Here is an 18160-nt window from a genome sequence, read left to right on the forward strand (position 1 = left end):
CTTAATAACTTGTAGTATTATAATAAAGTCAAATAACACAGACATCGAAATGTTAACGATATAAAAAACTTGATTTTGAAGGATTTTTGGCCGACATTGATTATGATATTAGACACAGTTTTGTGTTTATTAGAAATTGTCGCCACCGTGCGCAAGATCATAGGACATTCTATTTATTTCTTACAAAATATTTTCGAACAATGTCTAGGTTATTTTATTTTTGACGCTCAAATTGGGTATGAAATTGAGTTTTGTGTAACGTAAATCTCTAATCGTGAGAAACAAAACTTTTTTAATATAATCTGAAGGATTTTTGACCCTAATGAATTAATTTTAAGTTTTGCCCCTCATGATTCCCACTTGAAGTTGATAGCTATTTTAATGTAGACTAGAGTCCACCCTCGAAGGATGTAGTCCAGGATATGGTCACCAAGCTTAAATTATTTCAGTGGTAGGATACCCTTATACAGCAGTGGGACAGTATAAATACATGGCTGGGTATTATAATTTACAATTATATATAATTAGATACATTTATATACTTACGCCCGAATACTCAAACGCCACTTAAATATTTAAGATGGCCTCACGGATTTAAGCATTCGTTATCTTTGAAATTGGTATACTGAAACGTCACTTATTTCCTAACCTTAAATTTAAGGCGACGAAGGTTTAAGGTCCGCTTATTGATTCAAACGGTATTCACAAACCCTGCTTAAAGTTTGACAGCTATTTAAGGCCGCCTTATATGGCTGTTAATTGAGATTAATTTGAGAGTGCTTGCGACTACTCTCAAATCTTTACGCTAAAATATTTATTGTTGTGTTAGTTGTTATTATATTCTCTTTCGATTTAATAAAATGTCTTTTTCTTCACTATCATCACTGTCTGAAGAAGAATATAGGGTCAATCGAAGAAATCGAGAGAAATTAGACACTTGCGAAGAGTATTTATGTTCATTAATTCAGGAATTGTCCTAAATTATGCGTTTTAATTCAGGAATTGTCATTTCAGCAATGTTCATTCATCATATTGATTTAAACTGGATATTGATCCAGCCTAGCCGGTGATAAAAAGAAATACCAGATATTTATTGCCCTTCGTTTCTTTACGACAGGCACCTATCAAAGGGTCATCTGGGATATTTTTCATGTGTAGGATCCTACGGTACATCATGGTGTACTCATATCATGGCACTAGTTGTGCCTATGCTTATATCATGGAACTAGTTGTGCCTCTGCCTACCCCTTCTAGGATGATTAGCTTTATTATGTGTGTATGTAACAGTTTTAAGGGAAATTAATTTTATTGAAAGTCAACATGTCTGAATGAAGAAATAATTATTAGAGAAGCAAGAAAAAACTTTATTGTAATTATTATATTTTTTAATTGTAATTCTTATATATCAGAGATATAAACATTACATTACAGACATTTTGCTACACATAGTATATATATATATAGATGCCTGCAGAAGTCTATTTCTTGAATAAATTATTGATTGATTGATTATATATATCACACAAGAGAACCCACGGCCTCTCACTTCACAGCCGGGTACTCGCCCACAGCTCACTGCTTGTGTTCCTCACGAGAGCTGCCAATAAAACAAATATATTTTTTAAAAAAAATTAACAAAAAAAAAAACATTATCAGCCACATGATATCCATTGCTGAACAAAGGCCTCCCGCAAAATTTCCAGATTGAATGTCGTAAGCAGCCCGCATCCTGCAATGCCGTTTTTTCTTAATTCGATGGGCCTCCAAATAAATCCAATACTTACTTTTTCACTATATCCAGCAGTTCTTGTTTTTCTATTTAGGTATAATTTCAACCCCTTTTTTGGGTTTTGTTATTTGCAGACTCCATTGATTATATTTATACAATTATAAAATAGAAACTTCTGTGGTAAGACACGAAATAAGAATTATGTTGTTAACAAAGAGAAAATAATCACTAGTCACTATGATTTAATTGTTGACGAAAATTTGACAGATACAGAAGTTTTTTTTTCTAAAATGACTAATGTCAATACTGATCATGCTGCCAAATGGCAAGTATAAATAAGTTGGAATGTATTTACTACATCAATGTTGAGAATTTAATTATTAAAAATCATTTTTAATTAAACTGCGTATTACGTTATTTGATTTTTTTTTATGTTTCATAAATTATGCTGCGTGAAACGACACATAAATACCATTTTATTAAAATTATGTAAACGAAAACAAACTTTTTATAATCTATAGCAAATTAACTGCTCCTCAACTGAGTTTTCCGTAAAATCTTTTAACGTACGTTTGAGAATGCCATTTAAATTAAGTAGCCTATTAAATTTAAGTAGGCCTCAGACAAGTTGGTTGGTTGAGTAGCGTTTTAGTATTCGGGCGTTAGTGCATTAAAATTTAAATAAGAGATGTTTGTAGTATTTACAAGTTTAGGATAAACATAAAAGTTTGCAAAATAATTGTGGTAGCAGAATGTTCTTCCACCCACTGAGAAGCTTTGCATTATATATTATGACACCTTAATAAGAGTCACAATATTAATATTTACTGCTATTTGAAGCATTACAGTTTCTAAAAAGCAAGGAGTATTTATGTTTTTCCTCATTTGATGTCACCATCAACATCATCTGCCATGATGTACTCATAGATCCTCTTGATCAACTCAACAGATTTTACTTTAGCCCATCCATCAGTAGTAGTTATTAACCTTGCTTGGCCGTCCTTTATGAACTCCAGAGTTAATTGCTTCAAAGTGTTAGCCGAGTGTAAATCTGCCAATTGCAGTGTCTCTATGGCATTCTCAACAGTGAGTCTCTTGTGCAATGCTTCTTCACATAAACTTTTCAGTCTGTTGAGTTGGTAATAGTCTGCTGCTGCTAAAAGTTTTTCTGGTATCTCATCGACTCGCGGTGCTTTGTCACTGTATATGAACGTGAGTACTTCTCGTAGCACATCTGCTTCCAATGGAGACTCAATGGTGTTGGTATAACACTCGGTTGTGTTATGTTCAAAATGTGCCTTGAGAACTGCACTACGGCTCGCTAACACAGCTTTGTGTACTTTGTATTCAGTACCTTCAGCAGATTTCATAGTAACATCTGAGAATAATCCATTGTTGAGCAAATTTTCAAAGTCATCACTTAACTGTGCCTCAGGTACATTAGAATGCTCAACTTTAATATCATTTGTAACCATGAACTGGAATTTTATACGTAAACTGCCATCACTGAGTAAATATACGTCACGACCTTCATAACTAGCAATATCACGCTTAAATAGAGTGGCTAAGTACTGCCACTTATTCGCTTGTATAGTGTGATATTCTTTTATAACGATGGTGCGCTCTTCAAAACGTTTTAAACATATTGTTAAAAGAGACTTAAGAAAAACTGGATTGGGGGATAAATAGTATATCTCAATAATGTCGTTGTCGCGACCAAGAAATTGCATCTTTAACTGAAATCTCGACTCTGAAGAATCTGCTGTTGGGTCCTTTGATTTCTCTGTACGGAACTCCCGAATAACCTTGTTTTCCAGTAGATTTACAAAATTAGGCACAGTCCATATTATAGTATTTATTTTTGTCTGGCCCTCTGTTCGGGTTGTGTAGTTTATACTGGACATTTTACTCGCAACCAGTTGGTACCCTTTTTAAACAGGAGAAGGAATGCGCTAGTCTAGGCTTCTATTCTACATAAAATCTACTTTTACTGATACTCGCAGATTACATTCAAATTCACGTTTCTAAATTATAATTTCCTTGATTAAATATGTTATTAACCTTTGGTAATCGTTCGTCTATTTTATGTTTACTTCACTGACCGACAGAAAAATCAATATCTCAGTGACAGTAGACAAATGACAATTGATCAGAATTGCCAACTCTTTTAAGCGGATTCCGCAAGAAACAACTAAAAAATCATAATGGGAAATCACGCTTATACCTAGTGGTATCTATTGGTTTTGAAGCAGCGTAATGCAGAACCAAACTTCCTCAAACCTCAGGTAGTTGATATAATGAATTTGAAGATAAATATTGGATAGGTATGAGGCGTTATACAAACGTCTCTGGGTTTCAACATTTATTTATTGGGGGTTTCGAAAAAAGAGTTGGCAACACTGGAGATCGACATCGTCAGTTTATAAAAGACCTACCCAATACCTACATACCTGTCTTTCATTTTGTATTAATTGTTTTGGAATAAAGATTTGATCTGACAACCAAATCCACTCTACCTATCTAATCTATAATGTGCATTTGATCGTAAAATAATCGTGCGGGCTCAATATCTTTGCCTTATCGTAATGTAAAGCCGTAGATTCAGTAAAGCGTAACCAGTGAGTGGTGATAAATAATTTCAGTTGATAGTTTCAACAAATGTGATTCGGCGCTCGCGATGGAGGATTATAAGTTTTTATTCAAAGTGGTGCTGGTTGGTAATGCGGGTGTTGGCAAAACATGTCTTGTGCGAAGGTTTACCCAGGGCCTTTTCCCACCGGGCCAAGGGGCTACAATAGGCGTTGATTTCATGATCAAAACCGTAGAAGTGGACGGCGAGAAAGTGAAGGTGAGTAGGATCTGCGCGTGAACATTTTTGGCTCTTTATTGCATCATTCTGGCGGCATGATAAATTGTTTTTAACGACAGTGTTGGTCTGAGCGTCGCGACTTATATGGTTATAATTGGAGCTTTATCGAAAAGGATTTATCTGTAAATACTTAATTGTCAAAACACCTGTTTAATGTTATTATACTGTCATATCTCAGTATAACAATGTTTTGAAGTAGTTAGCTAGCAAGTGTGTTTATTATTTCAATGTTTTTTCCCCTAAAAATTCATTATTTACATTGGTTCTCTCTGATACTTATGTTAATTTTAATTCATTTTATAATTTCAATACATTTAACAGACATTACTGTGGGAATGAGGAAAATCATTTTCTATTGTAACACAATGGCTGACAATGAAAGTAACTAAGTACAATTGTATTGTCTTCTTAAAAATATATCAATTCTTGCACGAAACATTATTTACACTGGGCTTGTTACATTTGGTATAATTGAATAATTCAATTACATCTTTCTGTCTTATTATTTGTCCAAAAATCCACATTAGTCAGTAGTGTTTTCTCACAACTATGATGAACTACATCATCCCAGGCTTAAATTATGCTACAATGAAACAGTTGTGCCACATCCATACACTGTCAATATGTTGGTAATTATTTTGATATTATAGTTTGGCCATTAGGCCATTTGATATTATAGTTCTGTAAAGCTTGGTACGGGAGTCAGAGCTCTTGAGGATTCTTGATTTAAATTAAGCTCCTAAGATGACTAGGTTTGTATTTGAAAGCATCATGAGTATGTAATATAAAGTGGAGTACTTGGTAGTAGCAAATTAGTGGACATACTGTACCGATAAGTGTATAATATCACTTTTATATGTGTGGTATGGTATGGTGCAGTCTCTGCACACTACTATGTATGTGTACTTACATAACCATGTGAGTGTGTGGGTCTTTACAGTTCTATATATGTGTAAAAATTAAAGATAAAGACATGACATGCCTTTATATCAATGTGCACTCAAGTTGAATATCATTTCATAAAAAGTACTTATTTCTCCTAACAAGTGCATAAGTGCATTTTAGACATCCTATGAAGTCTTAGGTTAAATTGTATGTTTATGACAGTATTTCAATTAAAAAATTATAGCGATTTAAAGAACACTGATAAAAAAAAATATATGTGGATGTGAACATAAAAACACACATTGGAGAAAACATTGTCAAGCTTTATAGAAAGTTTTATTATTTCTTGGATTATTGTGGTGATTGTATTGGTTTTTGGAGTCATTTTATTTATTATAAAGTTTTTGTTTTTGCCTTTTTTGTTAATTGTAAAACACATCATATTGAACCCGACACAAAAAGAATATTATCAAAATCCTATATGATATTCAGGAATTCCCCTGAAGGAAAGGAATTATGACAAATACATTGGAGCCAATTAAACAAATAAATGCAGTTGAGGAAAATATTTTTTAGTACAGTGTAAAATAAAATAAAAATTAAATGCTTTATTCATCACAGGCGAACATAGTTACACTTATGATAAGTCAAAGTACATGAGAATATTTAATTATTACTTAAATAAAGTCACTTGTATAACTAGACATGCTATATTAGACATAAAGTAGTCTGCTATATTAGAAATACTATAAAGTAGTCCGTTTAGTATGACTTTGCACATAACAACCAACCATTTTTAGTGATGTAACTATAGTCAAATTTTTTGTTTTTATAAAAAAAAATATTTCATGAGCCTCAATTTATTGAGCTTCTAGGAAAGTACATCCGCTTATTATGACTCTGCTTATAATGAGTAATAACCCAGTGCTGTTGATGATGTAATTCTATACATATTTGTCTGATTATAACGATGTGTGATGACATGTTTACAAACAAATCGAAATGAATAGTGATAGAAGCTATCTCCATCCCTCGGACCCCCTTACCAGTTTATTGTGGAGTGATGAGACTGTTTATATAACAACAGTTCTTAATTTGTGGATGATGAGTGATAGCGCATATCAATATAACTAAGCAAAAAAGTTTATGTAAAATAAATAAAAATATTTTTGCATATTTCAATGTCTCTTTTTGTCTGCTGGTCACCTTGATATGTTTTAATAAATACCTATATACATTATATATGCGATTATTAAAACATAAACATTGATTGATTGTTTAGTATGCCTTCCGGTTATTACAACGTAATATCACCGGTTCTTTGGCCATCCCTATGACCCCGGATTTTGCTGTATTGGGAAATAATTGTGTGACAATAACTTTTATATGCTATTCATGCACCTCTCTTATTCTTGTTCCTATCATAGAGTTTACAGGCCTTTGGCCATTATATGTAAAAAGCTATTAACACATTTGCACAACAGCTGATGACATAATTTCCTTGTCATATAAATCTAGACTATGTATAATTTAATTTATGCGACTTACATTTTATGGTTCTAATTGTAACTTGTGTTAAAAAATTATCACAATTTCTAGAACTTTGTATGAGCCAACATTTCATGCACAATTGTAATGTCCAGAAATACTATGTTTATAAGTGATGAAATAAAACTATTTTTCGGATTTTATCGCAGTTTTTAGGGTTCCGTACCTCAAAAGGAAAAACGGAACCCTTATAGGATCACTTTGTTGTCAGTCCGTCCGTCTGTCAAGACCCTTTTTCTCAGGAACGCGTGGAGATATTAAGCTGAAATTTATATCAAATACTCAGGTCTAATGTCCCTTGGAGGTGTGAAAAGATCAAATTTCTAAGCCAACGCAATCAAAAGATACAGCCGTTTATGTCGCAAATTTTTTAAAGTCGCAAGGTAATCAAAACCTACAGGATAGTTCCCGTGAACTCAGAATCTTGAAATTTGGTACGAAGCTACGTCTTATAGTACAGATAAAGGAAAAATTGCGTAAACCGTAAATTTTTTGTTACATCATATAATAAAAATATTTTTAATAATTTTAAAGTTACTACCCCTTTCCTCATGAACGCGTAGAGGTATTAAATTGAAATTCATATCAAATACTCAGGTCTATAATACCTTTAAGCTGTAATAACATCAAACTTCTATGTCAACGCAATCAAAAGAAACAGCAGTTTAAGCCGCATATTTTCAAACTCGCAACTACTCGCAAAGGAATCAAAACCTAAAGGGTACATCCAGTCAACCAAGAATCTTGAAGCTTGGCATAAAGCAAGGTTTTATAGCACATATAGACGAAAAATTCCGAATACCTTACATTTTTAGACCTATGTCTTTAATTTATGCTCCTCCAGCTTTCCATATTGTAATGTTATGGATTTCATTTTGCAAAACTTCGCAAGACACTTTGCAAGACATACTCGCACTCGATTGTCGCGATGAGTGAACTTTTACTTATCTACAGGTTTGTACGGAAGCCTCGGTGCGCGAGTCCGACTCGCACTTGGCCGGTTTTTATATTATGATTTTCGCCTGACGTTTTGAAGACTGCACCCTTACCCCTTATTATAGGCGTGTTTTAATGACAGCTGTCACAGGGCTCATCCAAAATTTTACAAAGGATACTTAATGATTCAAGCTATTGAAGCTTGTAAGTTTTTTTATTTTGCTTTATTTTACATAATTTATTATGAATGAATTTAATAAATTTATGACGGAGTAGCTATATTTTAATGTAATAGTAGTGATGTGTAAAATGTTAAATCAGTTTTTATAGTTTCGAATGTTGCTATCAATAATGTAAAACATAAAAGTTTTTAGTTTTAGATTTTTAAGAAATAATGTAGAAAAAATATACACACAGGTGGACCATGTCCATTAATCCAGTACTGTGGACAATGTTTCATCATAGAAATATATTTACCTGACACTAAAATACAATTATTCTAGTAGTGATTTAAAATCACAAAAGAATCATATACAAAAAAAATTCAATCACTTTTTATTTTATACACATGTATCTCAGTGCCACGTAAAACCCGCGGCTTTTCGTATCGCACTCAGCCAATGGTCTGTTATGCCTCTGAGAGTATCTTTATAATCATGCTAATTATCATAATGTGAGTAATACACGCTGCAGAATGGAGTCAGGGCCGAGGTCCACTTGGTTGGCACATTGCCAAGTTTGGCTAGTCCCATGTGCAACATTTATTGCGTCGTTAATCGTTTTCATAAATAACAATGTTGACATTTAAGCGTGTTGTGACGTAAGGCATTAATAAAAAAGCCAAGTTGATACAGGAAAAGAAAAGATTTTTATTTGTGTCGCGTACATACATACATTATGCAAATTATATTATGCAAAGATATATATATATATATTTTTCTGCTCTTTGTTTATATATTATGCTAATATAGTGTTGCAGAACCGTTGATAGTTTGACTATCGATGATTGACCTCTAAAACTATTCAGGATATCGATTGTACTAGCGATCGTATCGCCTATGTCAATACTGTCGATACTATCGACACTATCGATAGCTCTCCATGTGCAATACTATTGATAACAGCGACAATATCGATTTATCGACAATAATACATACAATACTATCGATGGTAACGATAGTATTGCAAAAACCATTAGTTTTTACCAAAACCTATGTATCTTATATATCTGTCTATCGATTATATTATGGCAGCGATTTAACTAATAACTTACTAACTGTTATTGTGGAATTGATTAAAAATACAGCATAGGTCATGTATATATATTTGTTACAGCTGCAAATATGGGACACTGCGGGCCAAGAGAGGTTTCGTTCGATAACGCAGAGCTACTACCGTTCTGCGCACGCGCTCATACTTGTGTATGACATATCCTGTCAGCCGACGTTTGACTGTCTACCCGACTGGTTGCGGGAGATCGAGGAATATGCCAATAATAAGGTGCTTAGGATATTAGTTGGTGAGTATACAAAAATTTGTCTTAACATCTTTTGTGTGTACTCTAGGATTGTTTGTCTAAGTTATCTTCCGGCCGTTCTCAATAAACGATCCCAATCTTAGTATTCGACCGAAAATAAACGAATCAAAATACGTCATTCATAAGCATGTCCAAAAAGACTTTGTTCTGATTGGTCAATTACCGCGGTGGATTGAAAAAAGCGATTAGGCTCGTTTATCGAAAACAGCGGCTAGTTCAACAGGATATCCCGGGGCGTCGAATAGTATCTACTATCTATAGCTGACGCGGCGGCACGGCGGTCAGTACAAGCCATATCATGACATGGAAATTCGAGATGAAGTACCTTATTTTATCTCACAGCATGGCCGTCGCCAACACTATTTTCAAGGAGGTGCATCTGGACCAACACATTATACAACATAATATCATTAAGTTTTTTTTTCAAATTCAAATTGCGGTGGTCGAAAGTTCCTATTGTGGTAGATTTATTCAGTGACATATATTATTTGTGATTTGTTCTGGGCAGGGGGGTATAAGTGCACCTACTTGCACGCCCCCCCTCCCGGCGCCCATGTCTCACAGTGCACATAAATATATAAATTGATAATAAATCGGCATATCTCACAATAGTAAAACTAACTCTCGCGTATTTTTGCAATCTAACATCAATTTAATACATTCAATTACTCGGAAACCAAGAGTATCAAAACTCTAAAGTCTAATCTGCAACACGTCATTAGGGCGTCGAAGTTTGAGAACTGAAATATATTTTTTATATATCTAGCACGATAATGGAAAGCGAAAGAGCTCTTTGTATGGCGCCAATATAAATATGTGTTTGGGACGTGTGGATACGTAATCCGAGCGTGTGCAAATGAAATCAAGTCTTCAACATTAGTGGAAACCGCATATGGGTAAACAGGATGTGCGGTTAACTCCAGTAGACAGCTTAAACGCACCGTACTGGCTGAACAACGATATTGTACTGAATATAATAATAAACTGATGTTTCTTCTCTAAATTCAGTATTCTGTGGTTTGTCGAAAGTTTACTGTTCATTAGTTTCCGTTTTCTTCGACCTATGGACACGGATGATTAACCCAACTCCAGTTGGATTAATGCAAAACGCAGTTTTTAGAAAATCAATATCTCCACATTGCATTTGATTACAACGATTTAATTACAATTTACAATCATTAAATATTTTAAATCAATGTATGTAGAAACCGTCACATATTGATGAAATTTGACATAAAGATAAACCATGTCCGGGATTAACGTAATGGCTACTTTCATTAAGGAAGTTGGAGTCACGATCAACTCCTGTTGTCTCATAAAGCCCAAGAATGCTCTAAGTTTTCGTAGAATTAATAAGATTGGTAAATATGAGTCTTAATACACGTGTGGATTCTGGGTTGTCTTGTATGTTCTAAGCGACAGTTTAATACACTTTCTATGTCATACAATTATGATTGACTATACCTAAACTTTTCTAGGTGTGTGTGTACAGTATAAACTGTCAAGCTCAGAACATGTTAAACAAAGTTTAAGCTCGATTTTGGTAAAAACTAAAACTTTATCGTTGCAATGTTTATAGCAAAAGTTAGCCATATAGGTGTGTGTGAAAACTTGACACTAGGATTACGGGAACTTTTCTAATTTTCAGAAAAGGTATTATTCATATCCCAGAACATCACGGGCTCAAGGCAACGTGAATGTGGCCTTGTAGCTCGGTTTATTGTAAATATTTTTTATCAGTAGAAGTATATTTCAGTTCACGGTTTGGATTGTTTTGTAGACAAAATTTGATGGATGATACAATTGATAGCACTCCGGGTGAAACTAATGTCGTATGACGTTTGTCAGGTAATAAAACTGACAGGGAGGACCGCGAAATCCCGCGCCACATCGGCGAGGACTTCGCACAGCGGCACGGCATGTACTTCCTGGAGACATCAGCTAAGGAAGCCGAGAATGTCGAGCGGCTATTCATGGAGATCGCGGTTGAACTCATGGAGGTATGGTTTGCTGTTGTCTTAGCGATCCTATAAAAGTTCCAATTTTGGAAATGCAGCAAAATACGTACATACTATATGACAGGTTTACGCTATTATACTCGAAGGGTTGGGCGTCCACGTAATTAGTACATTTTCACCGATGAAATGAAATGAAATGAAATGAAATGAAAGAAATATTATCGAGGATATCTTAAAAGGTCATAGGCATTGTGGGTTTAAAGTTTTCTTCTTAGCTAGAGATGGTATAACACAATGGTATACTCCATCTACAAAGTCACATTTCAATCGTCCATACAATTCCTTTATAAATCTATGTTTTGCGGAAATAGCACAGAAGTTCCCTTACCAATACTTCGAATGTTTGTTGTATGGTAACATAGTTTAGCAGGCGATTGTAAGTATTTTGCTTTCGTCTCTGTCTGTGTTAAAGGCATTCAACTAATAAAAAACGACACGCGAGGGTTGGTCATCTCTCATCAGTCGACACTATAATCTATATGAACCCCACTTACGATCAGGTGCAGAGGTATCACTTTGCTGTATGAAATTAAATTGGTTTTAAGTTTTTTTTTTATTATATTTATTTCAGCAAGCAAAATGCAAGGAGCTGCCGAAATACGATGGCAGTTTAGGCCCGATCAACGGTAAGACGACATCTGTTGGCGACAGTTCCTGTTGTCTGCGCTCTTAAATATGACGAATTTAACTCATTGATATTACTAGCGTTAACTATACTGTGGTGTTTCTGTACACGGTCATTTTAGTCGATTATGGACATCACTTTGATTTGATGCAAGTTGATTATTTATATTTTTTTTTACACTGTATTTAAATGGTATCGGTTTTACTATTTTGTTAGAAATGGGGATTTTACATTATGAGAAAGCTGTATGGTTAAATTGTAATATGAAAATATTACAAAGTGATTTTTTTCTTTTGTTTAAACTTTAACGTTAATATATTGGTTTAAAGAATTTAGCGATAATGTGGATAAGAGTATGCTTTAAATAATATTAAACATAAATGACGATTTATATTTTTAATATTGTAAAAGGGATTTTTATTTTAATTAGTTTGACTAAGACGGGTATTGATTCTGTCCGTTAATTATAATTTTTGTTGTATTTATTTTTAAGGTGCAAGCAGGGAGTTGTTGATTTGGCCCAGTGTAAAAAATCATACAGTATGTCACGGCTTCTGAGGCTGACAAAGCCTTGATCATTTACAAGAGATAAATAATAGAGCACTCAAATACTACTCTCGCTTAATGTGGTGCGTATCGCGTAGACTTCAGTGGTAGACTGTAAGAATTTTTTCACTGGTATTACGTAGGAATTGAATTTTATTAAAGGCTGAAGACATAAGTCCAAATAATTATTCAGTTTGTACCTACTTTGTGATATAATTGTGTGTATATTGCTTGACTAACATATAGATGTACTACATGATCTGTATACATAAACACCACACAGAACTGTGTATTTCGTAGAAAAGATCATTCCAATCGCTTTTAAGTGCTACAGCGCTGTCGTAACATCGTGACGTACCTCTTATATAGTGCGAGGCGTTGGTCATTTGCAAACGAGTGCTGTAAGTGTTGGTGACGTAATAAGCAAGCCTTTACATTTGGATGGTATAGATATGATGTGCCCAATTTTGTGTAAAGTAGGATTGTATGGGCTAATTCGACGGCAGTGAACGAAACCCACGTATTGTTTGTTAGTGTTATGCGTTGTTTAGACATGGCGAATGACTGGGCGAATAACTGCACGAATATGACTATGGATTGTGAATAAAGAATACACCTGAATACTGTTTACATACTCATATTAGTGACTATGAGTGTTACTGTACTTGGCAAGTAGCTTAATCCAGGGCTAGGATATTTGCATTCGCTAGCAGTGGCGGCCTTAATCGATACTAAGCTCCGGTACAAAAAAGGTCCTGCAGCTAACCGCCATGACCCCCCCGAGGCAATTCTTGTGCGCTCTGACTTCACACCGAATGCACGCCCATGCACGGGGGGACATTATGTTGCGGACCTAGGCACACTATAGGTGATGCCTACACCCCCATGGTTGCAAGTTCACATGGGGAGTCTGGCAGGGACTCGTAGAACAGTTCACCTCCCTTTCCTCTCCGCCCATCCTAGTACTTCCTCTTCCTTCCCCCACACTCCTCTCCCATTCTTCCTTTTCCCCTTTTCCTCCTGGCCCCCGCAGTCGTTAGCCGGGGGGAACCAGTATACCGTTCGCAGGTTCCTCCCGGTGTTGACTGCGGGATCAGCCGCTTAAAAAAAACCGCCATGACTGCTAACGCCCCTAGTATAACACGAGGTCCCGGGAGTTTGCCCCCTTTGTCCACCCCTCCACAAATACGCTAGTTAGGAAACGATATCCATACACAAGCTATAAACCCGCCATAGTGACTCATATAAGAGTGGGGCTTTCCGGAATCAGTGTATGTCCGGTTTTGAATAGCCAAGGGTAGATGTGTCGGTTAACCTTAGGTTATAATTCGTCAGTTAATAATCTATCACGACACCATTTTCATTGAGGTGGAGTGACATTACATTATACATACATACATTATGGTATAAATAAAGCTGATGAAAGGTTAGTGAGTTGTTGAGCCCAAAAATCTAGAGGAAAACGCACCTTCTAATTCCTGGCTTTGTAGGTTTTCATTGTGAGCACATAGTTTATCCTAAGCGGTGCTTCCTTTCTTTTGGGAACTTTTCTTAGGATTTAGCGTTTTTAGGAATGAAACTAAGAACAATGTTCTTTGCGACATTCATATTTAGGTTAATAGATCAAGTTTCACTCCTAGTGCAAAGGGATCAATGCAACCAAAATACTTATGGTGCATAGTTACATAATGTTTTGTTCAAACTACCTCTCGAATATGGAAGCTTGCCAATACTGCTATTACCTGCTATAGAAGGAGGAGCGATGAAAAGTGGAATTTGACATAGAAAAATGTTAACAGATTTATTTAGCACTAATGTGAAATAAACAAAAAAAAAAATTGTCAGTAGGAACCGTGTTGGGAATTTCTACCAAACATAAAGCATTTTACGACTATGTTTTATTATACTATTTTCACACGTCTGACCTCGTAAAGGAAACAGATCGAAAACATTAAATACTGTTTTATTTCGTATGTCAGGGGTCAATGCTTAATATATTTTACGATAAGGCGGGTCGCTTTTTACTTAAAAAGTATTACGGATAAGATAATCTGTAACTTATGTAATCTTAATTACGTTGAAATTGTTGTACAAGACATAATTGTGTGATTATATGTCGACGTTCGGTGAAATTATTTCTGACGTGATGTTCGGAACTGTTAGAATATTATACCTTTGAAGAACTACAGTGGGTTTCTAAAATGCAAGAATAAGATTTGTACTGATAATGGCCATTGTTAAACCAAAGGTAATATAGAGCTTCCTGCAAGAGCACCGTGTTTGCAAATGACGTTACTCCCAAACCAACCCATCACGACTCGTCAATTTGTAGTGTTTAGTGTACGGCATATCAAAATCAATTCTATTTGTAAAGAAATTGAGACCAAACGTAGATTTACTTGCTTACATTCGTGTAAATATCATTAGTATATCATTATAGTATGACTGTTTGGTTAAGCAAGTGTTTGTTTCCGAGTATTCGGTTTGAGTTAGTTGTTTAAGTATTTGTCTGAATTTGTTAGAGGATAATACGTCAAAAAAGAGATTTTTGCTGTCAATTCCCATACATTTGTCACTTATTACACGATTTACTATTCGAAGTATACACGCGCGCAATGTATGCTGTCGTGTTTTAATTCCAAAGGCGCTGTTCAATATGAATACTACAATGTATAGAACATTTCATCCACGAAGTCGCGCTCCACGTTTTGAGCGAGGGTGTCTCAGGGTAGGCGGACTGATCCAAGCGCCTTCTCTGATGTTATCCACTCAATAAGCGATTAGGTAAACTAGAAGGGTGCGACTTCGTAGTTGAAATAATCTATACGAAATTATTACTTTACGTTTACTATTACGCAAAAATTCGTGCTAGGGGTACAGATAAAGTTGAATTGAACTGTCGTTTTAAAAGGACATTTTTTTTACTTATTCGTAATATAATTTTTTTTATGTTTTGGTATTTAATATTTTGTATTTTGTGCTTAAAAAATATAGTAAAATTTTTTATCGCGTCTACTATGTCAGTGACGGTGTTCACAATGTAGTGAAATGAGAGGTCACAGTTTGATTCCTACGGAGGAATATGTGGCCTCAAATATTTAAGTTTTATATGTACTATCCTTTTATTCTACAAACAGTAACAATTTAGAGAAACAGCGAGAATTAACTGTTCTTAATCCTTCGAATAAAGCCGTTCAATATATATTACGATTTTCAAGCGATATTTACGACTTACGAAACTTGATATATTTGTTAGAAACATGAGTATAATCGTTTCGGTACGCATGCGTGTAATGCTAATGATAGATATAAATTATTATAGTGCGAAACGTTGTTTAATTAGTCGAATGATTGTCGGTCACGAAGGCTCGTCGTTACGTGCCGCGACGCGCCGCGTGCAATCAAATTCCTATTGTTTGTTTTTATCTGGTTCATGATTTGTTTTAAAGAGTAGTTGGTTAATAAACACATTGATATTTTACAAGTTTGTTCTCGCGGATTCACTCGCATATTTTCCCGGAATAAAAGCCCTCTGTAGATACTTTTCTGGTATTAAAATATCCTCCAACATATTAATCAGCATAATATTACGTTAATTGTCGACGTTGTCAAAACGGTTCAGCGTTAGCTTGTACAAACATCTACACAAACTTCGCATTTGTAAAACTAGGGTTTTTTAATACACAAAAGGCTTTAGTTCATACATTATGAAACTTATTTAATTAAAAGTCTTGACCATACCTCGAGATAAATTTAGTAAAGCGGGCATTAATAAATACAAGGGACTTTCGGGGCCGTATTAGTAAATCAATCTTATCTTTGAGTAGGATCTCAAGTATACAAACGTATTGAACCTTTTGAGAAATAAAGGTAAAACTGATATTAAGAGCTCGTTCGCAGCTGAGACCGCCATGTTTAATAAACAAAACTTAGCTGAAAAAAAATCGTATGCTGTGAAGATATCATTTGAGATATTGTTGATATCTGTTAACTAAATAGCAAGTATCTTAAGATGCTGTCTTTAATTTAACAGCGCCTTAGCAGAAAAAAAATTAAAAAAGATATTGTTCTTCAGAGCGAAACTGAATGGCCCTAGGTTCCACATCTGAGCCCAAAACAAATTTGTCTTGAGGGAATGGATTGCACGCTTTTTTATTTCAAAGGTGGCATAGTGTTTGTTATGCCATAAGGCTGATTCCAAGGGTTGCGAGCGCCTAAAGTGCGGACCTGAAAGTCCGGTGTGTTTGTATAAGCCGACCCTTGTCAGGCTAACGAACGTGTCATGTTAAAAAGAGAGGCTTTTATGAAGGACTAGCTTTTGCCCGCGGCTCCGCCCGCGTTATTAAGTTTTTCAGGCTGAAGTTTTCCGTTATAAAAGTAGTAGTTTTCCGGGAGCCTATGTTCTTCCCAGGGTTTCAAACTGTCTCCATACCAAATTTCATCTTAATACGTTGGGTAGTTTTTGAGTTTAACACGTTCAGGCAGACAGATGCAGCGAGGGACTTTGTTTTATAATAATTTTTTTAGAACTTTTTAAGTGAAACAATCCCGTCATACATCATTGTTGCATAACTTTAACCGTTTACGCAGCGCAGGCAACGGAAGCTCTCAAAACTCATAATTTTCCCCGTTTTTGCAACATGTTTCATTACTGCTCCGCTCCTATTGGTCATAGAGCGATGATAATATAACTTTGAGCACTCCACAAACAATGGACTATTCAATACAAAAACATTTTTTCAGTTCGAATCGGTAGTTCCTGAGATTAGCCATTACTGCTCCGCTCCTATTGAATATAGCGTGGTGATACATAGCCTATAGCACTCCACGAACAAAGAGCTATCCAACGCAAAAATAATTTTTCAGTTTGGACCGGTAGTTCCTGAGATTAGCCATTACTGCTCCGCTCCTATTGGGTATAGCGTGATGATATATAGCCTATAGCACTCCACGAACAAGGAGCTATCCAACGCAAAAACAATTTTTCAGTTTGGACCGGTAGTTCCGGAGATTAGCCATTACTGCTCCGCTCCTATTGGGTATAGCGTGATGATATATAGCCTATAGCACTCCACGAACAAAGAGCTATCCAACGCAAAAAGAATTTTTCAGTTTGGATCGGTAGTTCCTGAGATTAGCCATTACTGCTCCGCTCCTATTGGGTATAGCGTGATGATATATAGCCTATAGCACTCCACAAACAAAGGGCTATCCAACGCTAAAAGAATTTTTCAGTTTGGACCGGTAGTTCCTGAGATTAGCCATTACTGCCCCGCTCCTATTGGGTATAGCGTGATGATATATAGCCTATAGCACTCCACGAACAAAGGGCTATCCAACGTAAAAAGAATTTTTCGGTTTGGATCGGTAGTTCCTGAGATTAGCGCGTTCAAACAAACAAACAAACAAACAAACTCTTCAGCTTTATATAATAGTATAGATTTCCAGATCGTTAAGATAAAACTTG

At 35.3% G+C, this 18160-nt stretch overlaps 2 protein-coding genes across 2 annotated transcripts; one reads left to right on the forward strand and one right to left on the reverse strand.

Annotated features, from left to right (window-relative positions):
• Window positions 1–3854, reverse strand: LOC115447421 (speckle-type POZ protein-like). The gene is made up of 2 exons (XM_037447532.1): window positions 2391–3854; window positions 1–541 (listed from the first exon to the last, which is right to left on the reverse strand). Exon 1 carries the CDS (start codon window positions 3631–3633, stop codon window positions 2611–2613), a length of 1023 nt encoding a protein of 340 aa, XP_037303429.1. The 5' UTR covers window positions 3634–3854; the 3' UTR covers window positions 1–541; window positions 2391–2610.
• A 290-nt stretch (window positions 3855–4144) lies between these two features.
• Window positions 4145–14156, forward strand: LOC115447405 (ras-related protein Rab-30). The gene is made up of 4 exons (XM_030174436.2): window positions 4145–4577; window positions 9303–9486; window positions 11353–11504; window positions 12094–14156. The coding sequence occupies exons 1-4, from the start codon at window positions 4407–4409 to the stop codon at window positions 12193–12195; spliced, it is 609 nt and encodes a 202-aa protein (XP_030030296.1). The 5' UTR covers window positions 4145–4406; the 3' UTR covers window positions 12196–14156.
• The last annotated feature ends 4004 nt before the right edge of the window (window positions 14157–18160 follow it).

The sequence above is a fragment of the Manduca sexta genome, chromosome 7 (assembly GCF_014839805.1).
Source record: "Manduca sexta isolate Smith_Timp_Sample1 chromosome 7, JHU_Msex_v1.0, whole genome shotgun sequence".
Lineage (NCBI taxonomy): Eukaryota > Metazoa > Arthropoda > Insecta > Lepidoptera > Sphingidae > Manduca > Manduca sexta.